At 38.3% G+C, this 18410-nt stretch overlaps 1 protein-coding gene across 1 annotated transcript in view; it reads left to right on the top strand.

Moving 5' to 3' along the window:
- The window catches only part of LOC135474662 (polyamine-transporting ATPase 13A3-like), a 37497-nt gene extending 23574 nt beyond the window's left edge, over positions 1-13923 (top strand). The window contains exons 21-34 of the mRNA XM_064754200.1: positions 466-590; positions 1144-1328; positions 2432-2470; positions 4577-4684; positions 5747-5826; positions 6282-6324; positions 6588-6697; positions 7175-7271; positions 7564-7636; positions 8037-8187; positions 8436-8584; positions 9127-9215; positions 9695-9784; positions 10797-13923. Of these exons, the coding sequence (XP_064610270.1) occupies positions 466-590; positions 1144-1328; positions 2432-2470; positions 4577-4684; positions 5747-5826; positions 6282-6324; positions 6588-6697; positions 7175-7271; positions 7564-7636; positions 8037-8187; positions 8436-8584; positions 9127-9215; positions 9695-9784; positions 10797-10982 (1525 nt within the window). The 3' untranslated portion in view covers positions 10983-13923. The remainder of the gene's footprint in view (positions 1-465; positions 591-1143; positions 1329-2431; positions 2471-4576; positions 4685-5746; positions 5827-6281; positions 6325-6587; positions 6698-7174; positions 7272-7563; positions 7637-8036; positions 8188-8435; positions 8585-9126; positions 9216-9694; positions 9785-10796) is intronic.
- The last annotated feature ends 4487 nt before the right edge of the window (positions 13924-18410 follow it).

The raw sequence follows: 18410 nt of genomic DNA, 5'->3' as shown, positions 1-18410 counted from the left end.
GAGAAAATTTCAGAAGGTGCAAAATGCAATAATTAGCATGACAAAATTGCCCTGGAACTTACATGTAATTGCCTCCAAAGACTGGTAGTGCATATGTTTTGCTGCTGCAACACAGACGGTTAAACACGGTGTCAGCAGTAACAAGATATGGGAGAATGGTATGCTTTCTACAGGTTTGCAGCGGTTCTGTATAAACAATTTCTTCATAAACATGTATAGTTTGATTTATTTATTTTTTTATTTATTTGATTGATGTTCAACACCATGCTTAAGCATATTTCACTTATACGACGGAGGCCAGCATTATGATAGGAAGAGATCAAGCACAGCCCTGGATGAACCCACGACCATCCGCAGGATGCTGGAAGACCTTCCCACGTACGGCTGGAGAGGGTGTATTGTTTGAAGTATTGCCAGTGTATGTTCTGTATATTTTAACGATGATTGGCAATGAATTTATCCCAGGGACAAGATAGAACACGACCTGGATTTCCTGGGCCTTCTGATCATGAGGAACACTGTGAAACCAGAAACCACCCCAGTCATCAAGAAACTGAGGACTGCCAATATCAGGACCGTCATGGTCACAGGTTTGTAACCTTAACTCTGATTGGCCAAGCAGGTGCATAAGCATGTATTTGATTAGTCTTTTGGTGAAACATTCCATTGACGTATGTCTGATGTTAAGGTGTTTTTGACAGTGGCTTCTGTTTGACAATGGGAGACTCGAGGACAAGCTACGTAGAAGGTCCAAATGACAGTACAATGCATCGTTTTCTTCTGTGATGTAGCAGTGCGTGTGTAGTTCATATATGTTTTGTGAGCACATGTACATCGATAATTGTGATGTAATGAAGGAAAGAACATGAATTCACAGTTTTGGAATGCCTTGATACAGACGGGAGGGAGTTATAAAAGTTCCCCATTACTCTGGTTTCCTCCTCACATAAAAAAATGGCAGGAATATCGATGAAAGCATGAGTTGTTAGACAAATATCAGACCACCTAAGAGAGGTATGGATGGAGGGGGGATTTTGGACATGACAGAAAAGATGCTCTATCAGGTTGTCTTAACATTCTTGCAATAAAGTGAGGAGTGGGCTGTGACGAGATATGTTTGTATATGTGACAAATGTGTTGCAGGGGATAACATCTTGACGGCTATAAGCGTAGCACGGGATTGTGGGATGGTACAACGCAGTGATCGTGTCATTCTGGTGAATGCAAACCCTCCCGATCCCGTCACCAACAAAGAGGCCTCAATACTCTGGCAGTTTGCAGAAATGCCGTCTGACAGCTCAGCTAGCGAAGCAGAGGTTCCCCCAGAGGTAGGGTGGCAGTTGACCCTGCTCATAAAACACTAATTTTCATCTCTATTAATTTCTTTTTTCTGTACAGTTAAGGGGTACATGTTCCTCCATGAGGTTATCTTAAAACTGGCTCGCTCTGGTTTCAGGTCAAAGTTCACAAGGAGTTTGCCATGTTCATAGTATAGCAGAATGAGCTGATAAAGTTTTATTGACTTTGTAAATAGCATTTTAACAACAGAGTGATTTTCCTGTGGTAGTTCTAATCCGTGGCTTAACAGTGTCTTAACATTTTAGTCCATTGGCCAAATGCCATAAAAAGTAACATCATCTCACAAATGGACATTGTTGTGTTAACATGGTTACTAAGTATTTTCTTTCATTTGATGCCCACAATTCTCTTGGTCTTCTTTCAATTTGCCTTTTTCTATCAAAATGTCACATCCTTGACTGCAGACAGTTTGTATCACAGATTGTGTAGAGTAATTATTTTTGGTGTTAAGACTCAGTATTCTAAAAGTTTTACAAAGTACTCTCCAAATGCGAAGGCGGCATATTTTTTAATCCCGTGACGTGGCGTTACTGTGGTGCAGGACCTTGGGGCATTGTTACGTCAAGAATGGATTGTAACGTAACTTCTTACCCGCTACAATGTATCAGCTTCTATTGTAAAGTAGTACTGTTTTTAATGTGACATCGTCATGATGATCTGGGAAAGGAACATTTGACATTAATAAGATGATGTCAAGGTCCTGCGGCCAGGTGTTTGACAGGTCTCCATTATTAAATATTGTTAAAGTCTAAGTTTATTATATCTTATGTTGTACTAACTAAAATACAACTAGAAAGTAATCATTAATTGATATATTGAGCAGCCTAAATAAAAACTAACTCAGTGTTAATTATATGTTATGATGGACATTTGAGTCTTCTTACAAGAATAATTGGTATTAACTATAATACAGATTATAAATAATACTGTACAGTATTGTAACATAGTTTGTATTTCGAACAAATGTAGCTCCGCTGAGCAAGGCTAACATGGCTCCTGAGGTGGTACCATTAGTTGTTTTAGCTTATACCCATGTGCCTTTCATCTCACCTCCTACTTTTGTGTGTTTCAGGCCACTCCCTTTGTCTCTAGCACATCTGGTGGAGGAAAGGTCAGTCTGCTAATCCATGCCTTCCCCCTCCCCTTACCTCCCCTCCCCTCCCATTCCACCCCCCCATGACCTCTGCACTATGCTATGAAGGGGTTTTTTGGCCCTGGGGAGGTGTACTTTTATTGGTGTAATAGAACTTGACCTTTTATTTATCTTTGTTTATTTTGCCATGTATATAAATATATATATTTTTTTGTCAAATTAACTGGAGCAGGAATGCCAAGCCAAGGTATTTAATTTCAGCCGACTCATTATGAGCAGAGTTTAACTTTGTACGGCTGTGATCTTTTAAAGCTTTTTAGAGTAAACTTTATGTGGAATTCTCCTGTCTATTTATTTATTTATTTATTTGATTTGTGTTTTACGCCATACTCAAAAATATTTCACTTGAACGGCCGCGGTCAGCATTATGATGGGAGGAAACTGGGCACAGCCCGGGGGAAACCCACGATCCATCCACAGGTTGCTTGCAGACCTTCCCATGTACCTTCCCACGTACAGAGAAAGCTGGACTTGAACTCACAGCGACCGCATTGGTGAGAGACTCCTGGGTTCTCCTGACTAAGAATATTCACTGCTGGTTTTATAGTGGTTGAGTCATTAAGGAAATCAAGCGTAGCAGACTGAAATTTCCCATGCTAGATCTCCTCTTACCTTTTCTTCAGTGAATAAATAGTTTGTTGCACTGATATAGTTACTTTTTGGCTCACTTGTACAAAGCTCAGTGAGGTATGCCTATTGGGAATACCTACTGCTTTGGTGAAGATTTGTTTTAAAGTGAAATGAAAAGAAAACTGTTAAAGTAAAAAAGGCGAAAATATGAAGTAGGGTTCATCGTACGGAGAACTGAAAACTATGCGTGAAAATACTTTCATTTATTTTTTCAGAGTTTTTTAAGAGTGTTGAAAGGCATTCAAATATTTGAATACTGTGGAGGGCTTTATGTGCAATACTGAAGGTATCTAGGAAATCTGACATCACATCTCCTTTTATTCATGATGTTGACCTAAAGGAAGGAATTTTTGGGAATATTATTTCAATAATCTTTTAGTCATGGGTAAAAAGAGTTATTCTAACCTTCGGTGTCGAGAATAGAGTTGGAAAAATGTCCTGTCACGTCAGAGTTCCTAAACCCTGATAGTATGGTCCATAATGCCCACTTTAGAATTTAAATGTTTAAACACTTTAACTCTTTCACAAAAGTCTAAAAACATAAATGAAAGTATATTTATGCTTAGTTTTAAGTGGTCTATTTAGTGATCGATACTTTGATGTTTAGAGATCTTTTCTTTTAAATGATGTGGAATGGCCATGAAAGCAGAATTTTCAAGGTTGCTTTGAGTGGTATTTGTGATTTGTTATGATTTATTTGCAAGCAGCATGCTATGTGGTTGGACGAAAACACATAGCCTTGTCATGTAGTTGAACCCTAATGCCTGAAGGAAGCATTTGTAGTTTGCCTTGATCCAGCATTGTGTCTGCTGACAGATGACAGCCAGCACTGTGTAATGGGGTTCTCCAGCCCTCTACAAAGGGAGGCAAATCTTGTAACTCATAAAACAGCACTGCCCTCTACCTACTTAAGTAACAATACCACTGATTTCACTTTCAGCACCAATAATCATGAATAATCATGGCTGACGTTATTCAGATAGGTAGATGGCACTGTTGTTTCATGAATTAAAAGATTTGCCTCCCTTTGTAGACAGCTGGCGAACCCCATTGTACCTTCACAAGCAAGTCAGTCACATAAAGGAAGCAAAGAACTTGGCCTTTTTATTGCTGACTGGCTGATTTTTATAACATCAACATCTGGCAACCTGGCAGAGATGCCCATTCCTTGCTTGATTTTCTGACTTTATGACACAAAAAAAACCCATGTTGTAGAGAGTTGTCCTATTCAAGGGTATTTGTTAAAACTTCCATTTCCGTCCATGCATGTAAAAAATTTAAGATCTGTGACTTGAATATTGTGGCCTTTTATGTTTAAGAGGTAAGTTAAGGGCCTGTGTTGAAGTAAACATAAACTCAGGCACTTGACCTATGCTACATTGCCTGTTTAAAGATCATTTATTCATATAAATGTCATTACATTTCTTATTCCAGTCCTATCATGCAGTGAGCCTGTCAGATGAAACAGAGAAGTACCACTTTGCTGTAACCGGGAGAAGTTTTGCAGTCCTAACTACGTATTTCCAGGATCTCATGCCGAAGGTTAGAATTGTTTGTAAAAGAGTGGTAACATATCTCAGGCATTTATGTTTTTACATGATCAGGGCTGAAAAAGTATTCCTCAATGGGGCTGAAAATGTACCCCACAATCTGATGAGAAAATTCATTGGTGATAACACATGGGAGCACTTACCTGGAATTGATAGCTGAAACAACTAAGACTATGGACAAACAAATTATTTGATGCCCAGCAGTAGTATATTAAAGCCAGCAAGGGAAGTACAGAGGTGTTCAAGATAATCTTATGGAACAAGAGAGGGCTGTGATAGTACACGTAATAACAGCTCTACAGGGTTACCGACAGTGTTGCTGAAAAATGCCACCACAATCTGGCAGAAAAGTACCACTAGTGTCTGGCTGAAAAGTGCCACCACAATCTGGCAGAAAAGTGCCACCAAAAGCTGGCAGAAAAGTGCTACCACAATCTGGCTGAAAAGTGCTACCACAGTCTGGCTGAAAAGTGCTACCACAGTCTGGCTGAAAAGTGACACCACAATCTTGCAGAAAAGTGCCACCACAGTCTGGCTGAAAAGTGACACCACAATCTGGCAGAAAAGTGCCACCACAATCTGGCTGAAAAGTGCCACCACAGTCTGGCTGAACAGTGTCACCACAGTCTGGCTGAAAAGTGCTACCACAGTCTGGCTGAAAAGTGACACCACAATCTTGCAGAAAAGTACCACCACAGTCTGGCAGAAAAGTGCCACCACAATCTGGCAGAAAAGTACCACTACAGTCTGGCTGAATAGTGCCACCACAATCTGACAGAAAAGTTCCACCAGAATTTGGCAGAAAAGTGCCACTACAATCTTGCTAACAACATGGTATGAGATGCTTTATCGCTGTATTAATAACTCTGGACTCTCTCATAGGACAGGCTGAATGTATTATCCCTTAATTTAGCACTGCTATGACGACACATAGAAAACATATATATGGCAGCAACAGCTTTTGCTTGGGCAGGTTTTAACAGTGTGGGGGAAAATGTACATGTCTGTCAATCATTCAGACATCTCATAAAATGTTGGTTTGTGCTTTTTGTAGATCTGTACCAGAGGAACCATATTTGCTCGCATGTCACCAGAACAGAAAGCCCAGCTGGTGAAGCAGCTGCAGGATTTAGGGTAAGTGTTTTAGTGGAACATAAATGTTCATGCCGTTTTAATGACTGTAAACATTTCCAAAGCCTCAGTCATATGATGTGATTTTTCACAATCTCAGACTTTTAGAACAAAATGGAAATGAGTGCGCTATCATTTAGTTGTAGTGAAAGGTTAAAAGTGCATGTGAGAGAGTTTACCATGTTTTCATTTGATTTGATTTTGGCTTAAAGGAGCACAAGGTGAACTACGTGCCTTTTTCCGTGTGCAGTTTTGTGTCACAAAATATACTATAGATATTTTCAGTGGCATTAACAGAAGTTTGCTTTCCATTGAGTAACGTTGCGGATTCAGTTTCGTCACACAAATAAAATGATATTCATTTGCGGGCTATGCATAGTGGAAAAGTAAACTGTTGTAGTGTGGTGAACAATGTATTTGTGTATTAAACATGCTTTTTGGATGTTTCACGTTTGCAGTTACGGAGTAGGCATGTGTGGAGATGGTGCCAATGACTGCATGGTGAGTGCACTTGTCCTCATTCCATTCTTTCTCTCCTTAATAGTGGGATCCACTTATGTTCACAATTTTCTGCTGTGATTATTTTTTTTCCCTCCACTGAGAAAATGTGAAATTGAATTCCAATATTTTCTCTTGTCTCCATGGCAGTGTTCTTCACTGAGGAGTACCCCAGTGTTTGATTGGTATTTTTGTTATAAGGAAATGATGTATTTGACTGTTAGTTTTATGTATTGTATAATTAATCCGTATGTAATTTTCTGCAGGCCCTGAAGACTGCCCATGCTGGTATATCTCTGTCTGAGGCAGAAGCATCTGTGGCCTCGCCCTTCACCTCCAAAACCCAGAACATAGAGTGTGTGCCCACTGTCATCAGGTACTGGTGTTATTCTGTGTGCTGCTGTGTACAACTGCCTTGTACATATTCACTAGTAAATGATGTGTAGTCTTCGATTCTCAGCTAATTTTCTGTAAATCATCAACATTTTCGACTTCTAAAGCAGCTTTTTTCATTGTAGCAAAATGATGTTAAAATGATTTGTTTTTGTCACTTAAGACGGAAGTTTCCTAAAACTGTGCAAATTATTTCTATGCACCGCATAGTTCTTTCAGAAAGTTTTGAAATAGTGGTTGTTGAGGCGATTGAAAAATTTGAAGAACTATGATACACTAAATACATGCAAGACCATAGTACAAACTGTCTGCCGTTTTTTTGACTATTAAAAATAGGCTACATGTGCAAAAATTGTGGTTTATATACTGCTTTATTTGCAGCTGTATATATTGGAAACCAGAAAATAAGAGAAATGCACTAGTCTATGCTAAATTGTATGTTGTTTTCTGATTTGCACAGGGAAGGAAGAGCTGCCTTGGTCACATCATTTGGCTGTTTTAAATACATGGCTCTCTACAGTATGATACAGTTTGCATCCGTCCTCATCTTGTATAATGTGAGTATCTGAAGAATCGCTGAAATCATTTGTAAAATTCTTTGGTTTTCAGATCAAGGTCCATTTATGTTAAGGAATTTAGTATCCATAGATGAGAATTTCAGTTGTTTTCAGCTGATTTTGAGGGAAATTAAGATTTTCAAAATGTCTAATCTTTGAAATAAATGGTCAAAACGGGGTCACCTGGAAGAAGAAAATTGCAGCTGATTTTGATGGCAAAGATTCCCATCCTCAAGTGTATTCACGTAGCATCAAATATTTATACTTTAAAATTTCTTGTTTTCATTTTCAGTTCAAGACGAACTTGTCTGATTTCATGTTCCTGTATGTAGATTTACTTATAACAACTACAGTAGCCTTTCTCAGTAAGTGTGTTTAATTATACGCCTGCATATCACAAAGTTAGATTTGTAATAACTAATGTAAACACAAATATAATGTTATTTATTATTGCGTGGATTTAGAATTTCTTAAAAATAATTGTCACCTTTCAGCATTCTTGACACCCATGAAACAGGATGGATAGCTTATATTTCATCCAAAATACATAGTTTTGCATGTAAAATTTATATAGTATATGTATTTATGACCTTCAGTTGTTTTTTTTTTTTCAAATTTGAATTGTGTTCATAGAGTGGGCTAAAGTAATATTGTGAAGAAGGGAGTAACAGTTTGAAAAGTATTTGTACTGTAGTCCTTTTTGTGTGAATTACATGTATGCCAGGTAATATGTCAATCACAGTAAACACTTCCTCTCTTTTACAGTGGGCTATACAGGGGCGTATGGGAAACTGGTGGCCAGGCGCCCCCCAGGAAGCCTTCTCAAACTGTCCATCCTGCTGTCAATCATTTTCCAGGTGATCGTTGTCACAGCATTTCAGGTTGGCTCCTACTTCCTCATCAAGGCACAGCCCTGGTATGTATTAAGTGGTGTTGCGAGACAAAGTCTGGCATCAGCTCAGAAGTTTTACATTTAGTTAAAATGCTTATTTCTAGGGTAAAATTCTTAAGTACACCATTAAACACCAATCAAATAAATAAATTAGTTTGCATTAGAGCTTGATCTCCTTTTTATAGGTGTTCAACAATTGAACTGTTTGTTAGCCTTGCCAACATATTTGAATGCTGTAGTTATTTATATCCTTTAATTTCTGTGTTGGCTAGGTTTGTCCCTGTGAAGCCCACTCCCTCCGCGGATAACTACCAGTGTTTTGAAACCACCACCATATTCTACGTGTCAGCATTCCAGTACATGACCCTAGCCTTTGCCTACTCCAAAGGCCCTCCATTTAGAAGGAGAATATGGTCAAATGGTGAGTATTTTATACTGAATACTACAAAATGTGCGTTCACATATTATCTAACTTTGCATAATGAATACTTCTCTGGCAACGCGTGGGAAGGTCTGCCAGCAACCTGCGGATGGCAGTGAGTTTCCCCCAGGCTCTGCCTGATTGTCTCTCATCACAATGCTGGTTGTCGTTGTATAAGTGAAATATTCTTGAGTAAAAACACCAGTCGAATAAGTAAGTAACCCAATTGAGTAATGACAGGCAAAATAGCATGATCATAGTCATCCATCCATCTGTAGGAGTTCAAAACCTGATTTCTTTGTATTTTTTAGCTCCTTTGAGGAGGTTATGTGTGATAGGCATGTATTTGTATCTCAGTCTTTAATCAGAAAATTTAAGGAAAACATTGTGCAGGGATTTTGAAGATTCTGATGTTTGAAATAAGCTTGTGACTTATCGTGATTTAAGACATTGGTGTCATTATTTAGTTTGTATCTTAACCAATCACATGAAGAAGCCTGATTTTCCTCATAGATCAGCTTGTGTTACTTTTCTTTCCACAGTCCTGTTTAGTCTGTCTTTGGTTGCCCTGGTCGCCTTCACTGCCTGTCTTATGTTTGTTGCCCCAGAAGGTGTACGTAACTTCCTCAAGGTACGCTATACAATAATATGCACAGCAATCTTGTAGTTCAGGGAGAGGGCAGGAGAGAGCAATTGTCCCCCTACATTCATCTGTACTGCATCTCTAACTAGTACACTGCGGGGAAGTGTGTTTACAGTACGCTGGGAAATAAAACTGATGACTTAATGTTCTCTGATGGCATGATACACATAAGTACAACATGCAGATAAAATGTACTTACGATAACGTTGATACCAATGTGCCTAAAGATATTGGACCCTTCAAAGGGGTCCCAATGCTCATGGTAGGCATTGCAGGGACAGGACTTGCCAACCACACTGAATATAAGGAGGCAGGATTAATTTATTCATCATATTTTGATGCTTTCAAATAAAACTGATCTGAACAAAAAATTGTGTGTATTTTAAGAGAAGGATAATGTTGGGTTGAATGGATGGTTACATGTATTTATTAAACTCTTAATTGGCGTGTGTGCATACATTTTCCAGTTGAAGCATTACCCGAGCCGAAGTATGAAGTTCAAGCTGAAGCTGGTGGGATACATCGCTGTCAATTTTGTGGTGTGCTTGTTTATAGAGGTAAGATTTGTGTACTTTTTTGTTACCCTAAATGAAGACAAATTTCGTCCATGACTAACTTGCCCATATATCCTGATTCTGAGAGTGCTATTGATTTTAGAAAGGTGTTTTGAGGTTTGTGTGGAACATGGGATGATATTCTGGAAAATTATGAGTAATATTTTGTGACATTTATTGGCCTCTAAAAATGCACTTTTATGGGTGAAATTTTAAGTCATTTTTCAGGGTATATATTTTTTATTTTTTATTTTTTTTTCAGTTTACAAGAATTCTACAAATGTGAAATGTGGGGAAATAGCAGTGTAATGATGAAAAATTATCATAAACAGCAGGTGCCTTGTGAAGATAAATTAACAGAACAATTTTATTATTAACAGCCATGAGTTAGAAAATAATCTGTTTTAATGTAAAATATTGAATGTAGATAGAATCAGTCACAAATACTTGTGTGAGTAAAATATTACAGAATTTTAAATATATATAAAATAAATATAAAAAATTTAAAATTTCACACCCAGGGTTTCAATCCTCATATACCCTTCTCAACTCGCAGATAATGATTTTGGCCCTACAATATTTATCAAATAGAAAGCCAATCTGGCATGTATGTAAAGCTGAGGTAAAAAAAAAACATGCTAGCTAAAAACACTAAAAACACCAGTGCAGACAGCACTGGTATAGCGTGACGTCACAATGATGTGATGCAATGCAGGGTCACAAAGAAAAATGATGTGAGTCTGCGCACTAATTTAGTTGCACAGGGTATAATTTGAGCATCACAGAGAAAAATGACATCAGCCTGTGAAGTAATTCAGCTGCGCAGGGTTTAAATCTCATATACCCCTTGTGGGCATGGCCTGCGGCTCTGACAAGGGTATGTCAAGATTTTTACCTCGCCTGATCAGCCAATGGCAATCAAGAATCACGGCTGATGTAGGGACAACTTTTAGTATTTAAACATGCTTCTGTGCACAAGTTTATGTTGTACATTTCATTCTCTGTTTATTTCTAGTGGATAGTAGAATCTGAAACTTTCCAAAAGGTGTGTCGATTTTTGAGGAACAAAAAGAAACCGAAGAACAGGTATAAACTTGTGGAGAAGGAACTTACACTTCTGCCTGATTGGCCACCTGTTGATCATGTGACACTTCCCACAAGCACCCTGGAGAGCAGTGCTGTGCAAGAAGCACATCCCTAACAGGTGATATGAAAACTGCATCACAGAGACCAGCGTACATGTATGTTGGAACCAAGATGGTTTTATAGGTTAAGTATTTGGTGGTAACAAAGGTGACACCTCTCAAAAGTGCAAAGTTCTGCTTTTAGGTGTGTGAGAATTACAGCATCTTATGTGTCTGGTTATGTGATGTTTTTGGGATGAGCGCGTATTTGCATTACTTGTATTAGATCTGTTAATAGCAATAATAACGTTTATAATAAACAGCAGGGCACCATACCACAAAGTATGATGTAACTGTCTGCATCACTCGTTACCATGGTAGCAATTGATCGAGATTAAGTGCATTGATTTGTTGAACAGGGCCCAGACCAGCATTAATCCAACATGTTGTGAGGTTCTGTATTTTTGAGTTTTAAATGATCTTCATTTCAGTTATAAACCGGGATAATGTAACACTTATACACAGTAATTTTATATGCAATGTAAAACCTCTTTTGGATGCATACGTGGGCACGTACTGTTAAGTTTTTCATCAGTCTGTTAATTTAACATGTCATTCAGGCATTGAGGAATTTTTAGCATGTTTTCATTTATGTGGTGTACTGTTGTGAATTTTATTTGCTTTTTTTAACAATAACATATATTTCTTAGAATTTATTATATTATTATTATTATTATTATCATTCATTGATGTTTATATAACTTGGTGCTTAAAGAAAACACTTCATGTATATATATTACCATTGAAACCTGCCAAGTTGTTGATTGTTCATGTTCCAAGTGTGTTAGTAACTTTTTCATGAATGTACTCACTACTGTACGAAAATGTTACTCCTACAAGATAACGGATTATTAAGATTCATGTACGTTGTTAAACCGCTTCTAATTTGTGGCAGATCATGAAAGGCCTGCATTGTTCACTGTGATAAAACCTGATATTGAATGTAGGGGTTAAATTTTTTTGAATTGTTTAAAATCCACACAGAGAAATGTGACCGTAGTCAAGAAAGCATGTTAATACAGTTTTTGTTTACAAAAATTTTGATAATGGTGTATTTCACACCATGGTTTTTTGTCACTGATGATAGTTATTTTTCTTGCATTTATGGGAAAAGGGTTTATCCACTAGGATTAAAGAGCGCAAAACTGCATGGCAACTTTCCAAAGGTCGTTGGTTTACCCCAGACACATAGTTTCTGCCACACATAAAGCTGAGCTCTCTGTTATTTAACTAAGTCAAAAATTTTGTTTTACTTGGTTTACTGAATTCTTAATGGTTTCTCATATTTAAATGCATTCATTTCTGCTTGGAAAAGTTACATTTGTTATGTCCATTATGTTGGTGGTGATATTTATACATGACTTATCTCAATAGCAATAGGGCCCTCCGTGGCTCATTTGGTTAGCGTGCTAGCGCAACGTGATGACCCACGAGTTTCTCATCAATGCGGTCACTGTGAGTTCAAGTCCAGCTCATGCTGGCTACCTCTCCAGCTATGTATGGGAAGGTCTTTCAGCAACCTGCAGATGGTTGTGGGTTTCCCCCAGGCCCTGCCCGGTTTCCACCCACCATAATGCTGGCCACTGTCGTATAAGTGAAATATTCTTGGGTAGGGCGTAAAACACCAACCAAATAAATAAATCAATAGCAATATATCTGTGGAGGACTGCATACTATTAACTGCACAGTGATTGGATCTAGATTATATATGTGCTTCGACTTAATTCATTTGTAAAGAGGTCCAATAAGTGTGATATTTATTGTCAATACATGAAGGTAAATTGTGTGTATTAAGGTGACTTTTTATTGAAATGTGGGAATTACAATTCGGCATTGTTATTAATTTTCTGTTGGAATTATATTTGAATTTGTGGAACTGTCAAATAATGTGTTTGTTTTGGAGGAATATTCGCATGAGCCAGTGGTCCCAGTTGTTTAGCCCATTAGGCAAGAGCACTTATATCTGAGTCTAATTACGATCTCCGTGAAAAAATGATAACCTTAGAGGAAACCTAACTCCTAGTAATTGTACCTTAAACTTTCCAGTAGCCGGTCAGATTTCCAGGCTAATGGTGTTTTGAGATTTGAATTTAGGTGTCCATGCATGCTTTGTGTACCTTGGCTTAAGTTCTGGCAAAAATGTGGCTTGTTCAAATGCTGATTGTACTGATGTTGGTTTGATCTGGAACAGACAGCTTTCCTTTCTTTGTATGAGAGGAGAAGAAAGCAAAAAGATTGGGTATTAAATTCATTAGAATAGACCACTAAAAACTATTTGCAAAATATGGGTATTGATTTAACAGCCAAAACAATATTTTCATTATATCATGATTATCTTTGTATATTATCAGAATAGCTTTTTTGTAGGTTCAGTTACAATATTGCATGAATGGATTTAACAAAAATGCAGTTTGTAGCCAAAAAATGAGGCGTATCAGTCATGTAAGTCGAAATCACGCTTTGCAGCAAGACTTGTGTTCACCTGTCAGTCATATCATTTTGAATTAAATTTACGTTGAGAAGCGGGATTTCGCCTTAAATGAACTATATCCTCAAAATGTCATTACATCATTACTTGCGTGATGAAATGTGACCTTATTATCTGCACACTGGACCATTTGGTGTTTGGGAAAGCACTGCCTGTATCAGGGACAATACCAGTTTATGGACATTTGGAAACTTTGGTTGTTATAATGCCTATCTCTTAGTCTACTCTCTGTGGAAGTTGTGGCGGTATTATGAAGTATAGCATTAAGGAAATCGGCGTGGTTAACATTGACAAGGACTGCTCTGGAAACCAACAGTTAGGAGTCCACGATTATGTTGTTTTTAAGCAAATATAGTGTTGGTATATTTTTTAAATTATTGGGATGTCATTATACATTTATATGCATCAGTAAATACAAACCTACGAATGTTTATTATCTGAATATTTAATAAATATATGGTTAAAATGAACGTTATCCTCGCATTGTCTTTTACCGGTGGTCATATGGGTTAGCTGCATTTGTTGCTGAACATGCTTGTCGCGTCTTTGTCATGTTTATATGGATACGTTTCCTGGGTAAATCGTTAACGTCAGAAGCGTGGAAGTCGGTTCAATCACAAGACACACGTCAGGCGTAGGACTTTACGCTTGGCATTCTCTTCTATTCTACTTGCATGGATACTGTCATCTGAAACATGATATTACTTTCTGAAACATGACACGGATTACATGTGCGATTACATGTATACAGACCATCGAGCGGAGCTGGTTATGCCCGGGTCGTTAAGATGCTTAACTTTCAATCGCTGTGGCACAGGCTGTTCGGGTTCAATACCACCCCTGGGCAGAGAATTTGTAAGCTTCAACTGCTGCCATTGTTTTTTGGGGCTAAATAAGTGACACTAACGTGTTCTTTGGGCTTAATAAGCGGCAATAATTGTTGATGGCAGTAAGCGTTAGACTTTGCTCTCTCATGTAGCCTTGCATGACGTCTGCGGAAAACCAGTTGCTTTCAACCCATATGACAGATCACATGTGGATAAAAGTTATCAGTTTTACTTTTCACAGGTGGATGGGTTACTCCATGCACTCACGTTTTCTGCAGCCAAACTATAATAGCCGTAATGAAAGTTTCTGAAAAACGCAGTAAAGCGTTAAACAATCCAATATGGAGCATCGATTAGTTGTTTGCTTTCTCATCCTCCCTGTTCCAAGATATTTTTAAAAAGAATCATACGTCAGCTTTGACAGTTTTGTAATATGGTTTCTACTGCAGGTGGACGTTTTAAGAGGTTTTTTATGTTAGGGGGTTGTTTTTTTTTTTTTTGGTTTTTTTTTTTGTTTTGTTTTGGTTTTGGGGTTTTTTTTGTCTTGAATTCCTAATCACTTGACACACCCTCATTGTGGTGACATGTTTTGTGGTTTAATGTAAGGAATCGTTACACTGAACGTATATCTTGAAGTAAAATCAACACTTTCTTATAAGGCCACACGCACGATGATGGCGTCCCAGGATGCTTCACTATCTTGCACGACAGAAATAGCAAAAGCTGAATCGTGTCATTGACCATTGTTTACATTATCAGCGTGTAAGTATGATTGAAGTTCAAGCAGAATTTTTCGTATCCCACCTGTCTTTGTTATACCTTACATGAATGTGTTTTTTAACCGTGATCTGGAAATCCAAATTGCAACACTCGCTCGTCGTGGGTGATCGATCACAGTTGGCAACACTCGTCGAAAGTCAGTTCAGTGTGTCTCTGTCAATATAGCACTGAGCAAGGTATCAATATTTATGAGTGGTACAATGTCCACCAAATTCCAATAGTTAGCGAACAGTAGTGTCCATAGATCACCCACCCTATAATACTGACCAGTGGTCGCTGGGTTGTTTCACTGGCCAGACAACAATGTGTTGAACGTGGGCGCGCCAAAGGGTCACCTCGAAAGTGCACCTTCCTTTGCTTTTTAACAACGTTGAACTATAGGTTTTACAAACGTCGAACAATAAATTCAAAAAATAACGTTTTTCACTGACGTTAAACTGTGCTAGTGACCAACTGACCAAATGACCGTAATTTTAAGAAGGTATAAATACTACCACACTTCTCCGGTAAGCCTTATACATGTATGTGTACAAGGCGTACACAACTGTTCATTAGAAAACATCGTGTAAATCGCTGAAACATACGAACGCTGCTTATGATAGACCAGTGTCGGTAAGTGCTTAAGGGCTATATATGTACGTAAATAGCAGCATTTCCCGCCTTAATTCTCTTTAGTTTTTTCCCCGATGTCCATGGGTGAAAATATGATTTAGTTGCCTTTAGTGGTTTGAGTATAGTGATATATACGTAACTTTAGAAATGTATACTGGCTGGAAATAATATACGTTAGTCCCAGATTCGAAGGAGTGGAATGTAACACATAATGGTTAAATTGGCGCATAAAGCCATTTAGAGGGCGTAGCCTTAGACGATATAGCAGGAGGTAAATGTAACTGTAAAACTAGATGCTATAGGGAGTGGGTTATAATAAATAAGTTTAACATCTTATGTAAAATAAACAAGCATAAACGTTAGTGATTGCCCGGGAGAGATTGGAGATAGGAGATAAGCCATTGGATTAGCCTGTATGTCAGACGGCATCCAATCGCGCACTATTATTCCTTTTAAAGGGCATTAGAATCTGTTTTGATTGGGTAGACGTTGAAGATTAGATATACGGCGAAACTTTTATGCTTCCGTTCAACAACAGTCAATGCCTCGATACGCCCTCGTATATACATAACTTCTCAAATCTCTAATTATAACTAATGGTTATAAGACCATGCACAGAATTTTTATGGATATGATTTATAGTATCAGCCTTCACATTTCAGAATATTTTAATTGTTGATTTCCGTCTATTTGCCTTCAGATTTATTCATCTGTACTTGAGCAAGATCTCTAACAATGGCCGTCTCAGAGATTCTGTCCATGCCGAAAACCATACGGCCGAAGTTAGCCGAAGAGAAGCATAGTATTGACGAAGTTTTTACGAGGAGTCGCCAGAGAGTGACACAGCTTAACCGGGAAGAAAGTCGAAAATTATCAGTTCGTCTACAAAACCTAAAAAAACTCTCTACAGACCAAACAGAAAAACTGAACCGTTCAAAACAACTAATGACAGAAAAGGTACAAAATATATCCGCATACCAAGCAGCTCTCGAAACAATCCGAGTGGAAAATTTTGAATCTATGAAAGCCACAGATGACGGAGACTCCAGTTGCACACCAGATTCGGAGAGACGGCGCAGTCTTGAATTTCATCTCTTGCGATATGGTTTTGACTGTCCGCAAATGAAGATGGAAATTAATCGAATTCGACAGGAAAAAGATCCCAAAGTCATGCGAATGCGGCAAGTTGAGATATTGAAGGCGATTGAAAAATCCAAGAGTGATCTTCTGCTAAGCAGGCGGGAATCAAACGCTGAAGTTGTGAACGATTTCAGAAGACGCCGAAGTATAGTTGCCCAAGCAAGCAGTAATAAACTAACTGAGGTGACTATGAAACAAAAACAGTCGTAAACTTTCCAAGGTAAACCTGTGAATAACGCCTTATAATATGCAATAGTGTCGACGTTTTGTTTTCTTGAGTGCAATATAAATCTTTTCCTAAGGAACAAATCCACAAAGGCTATAAAACACGTCTAGATTGGAGCCTTCGTCAGGGATGACTGATCTGCTGGAATTTGTGCAGGATGACGTGAAATAAATGTATAAATAGATGAGAGCCAAGTTCACTGTTTATGCACCATGCATCTTATTTTCGTGTCTAATTAAAAGGCATGGTACAAACCCGTACAGAAATAGTTATTCACTGGTTACTTTATCATATTCATACTAAATGAAAAATGTCAGTCTAGTTATAGCATTGTCATGAGCCCGAGGGAAGAAGCGTAATGAATTTTAGTAGTTCATATAAAGATCAACTATATATTTAAAAGGAAATAAGTCGTGTAGTCGTACACAAAGAACTCTGTCCAGTAACGCCGTTTGTTGGGATTTGTCAGGTTGCGCCTGCGGGCCTGTGATAGGGAGACGTCAAGTTACAATCTACTTTCCACAATGAACATCTGAGAAGCTCGTGTAACCATTTGCACAGTTCATTATTTAAAAGCCACTTGTTGTCATTCAGCATGATGCGTATATCTGCATATCGTCTGTATAACTTACTGAAGGTTGCTGTGAGTTCGACTCAGCTCATACTTTCTTCCTCCCTGACGGAACATGGAAAGGACCATCAGCAGCCTGCGGATGGTCGTGGGTTTCCCCCGGGCTCTGCACGATTTCCTACCACCATAAACCTACCCGTCGTCGTATAAGTGAAATATACTTGAGAACGGCGTAAAGCACCAATCTGAAAAATAAATAAGTAAGTTGCTAGCGGTCCGTGGTTTAATCTGTGCACACCAGTTTCCTCCAACTACATAACAAATCAAATCCTAAAAAACAAACATACAACTTGATGCCCATGATTTCTGACGATATTACAATCTTCTGTATTTCAAGGAAACCCGTGGTGTGTTATTTCTAGAGAATTTCGATGTCAGGGGACACCGTTTTGGACACCATCTTAGGCAGTGAAATACAAAATACCCATGTTCCAGTCCAAGTGCGGGATTGAATTTGCACCTCTGGAAATTCTATTCGAGGGCAAATTCGCTTTCAATATTACAATGGTTATATTTTGACCGTGTCCGCTTGTAGCAAGCCAATCCCAAAGTCGACAAAACTGAATGTCTCTGCCTCACTGTCACCCTGTATCACCAGATATGACACGGAGTCACAGTATACAATGTCACTGGACAAGCGAGTCGATTTTATCCACTTATCGCCTGATAGTACGAGGCGTTACAACATTTGCACGTTCCAGCTATGGTGAAAGCGACTGCTAACAGTCTAGTTATAACATT

The sequence above is a fragment of the Liolophura sinensis genome, chromosome 9 (genome assembly GCF_032854445.1).
Source record: "Liolophura sinensis isolate JHLJ2023 chromosome 9, CUHK_Ljap_v2, whole genome shotgun sequence".
Classification (NCBI taxonomy): domain Eukaryota; kingdom Metazoa; phylum Mollusca; class Polyplacophora; order Chitonida; family Chitonidae; genus Liolophura; species Liolophura sinensis.
Note: the sequence above shows the minus strand (reverse complement) of the source record. Positions and strands in the feature narration are given on the sequence as shown.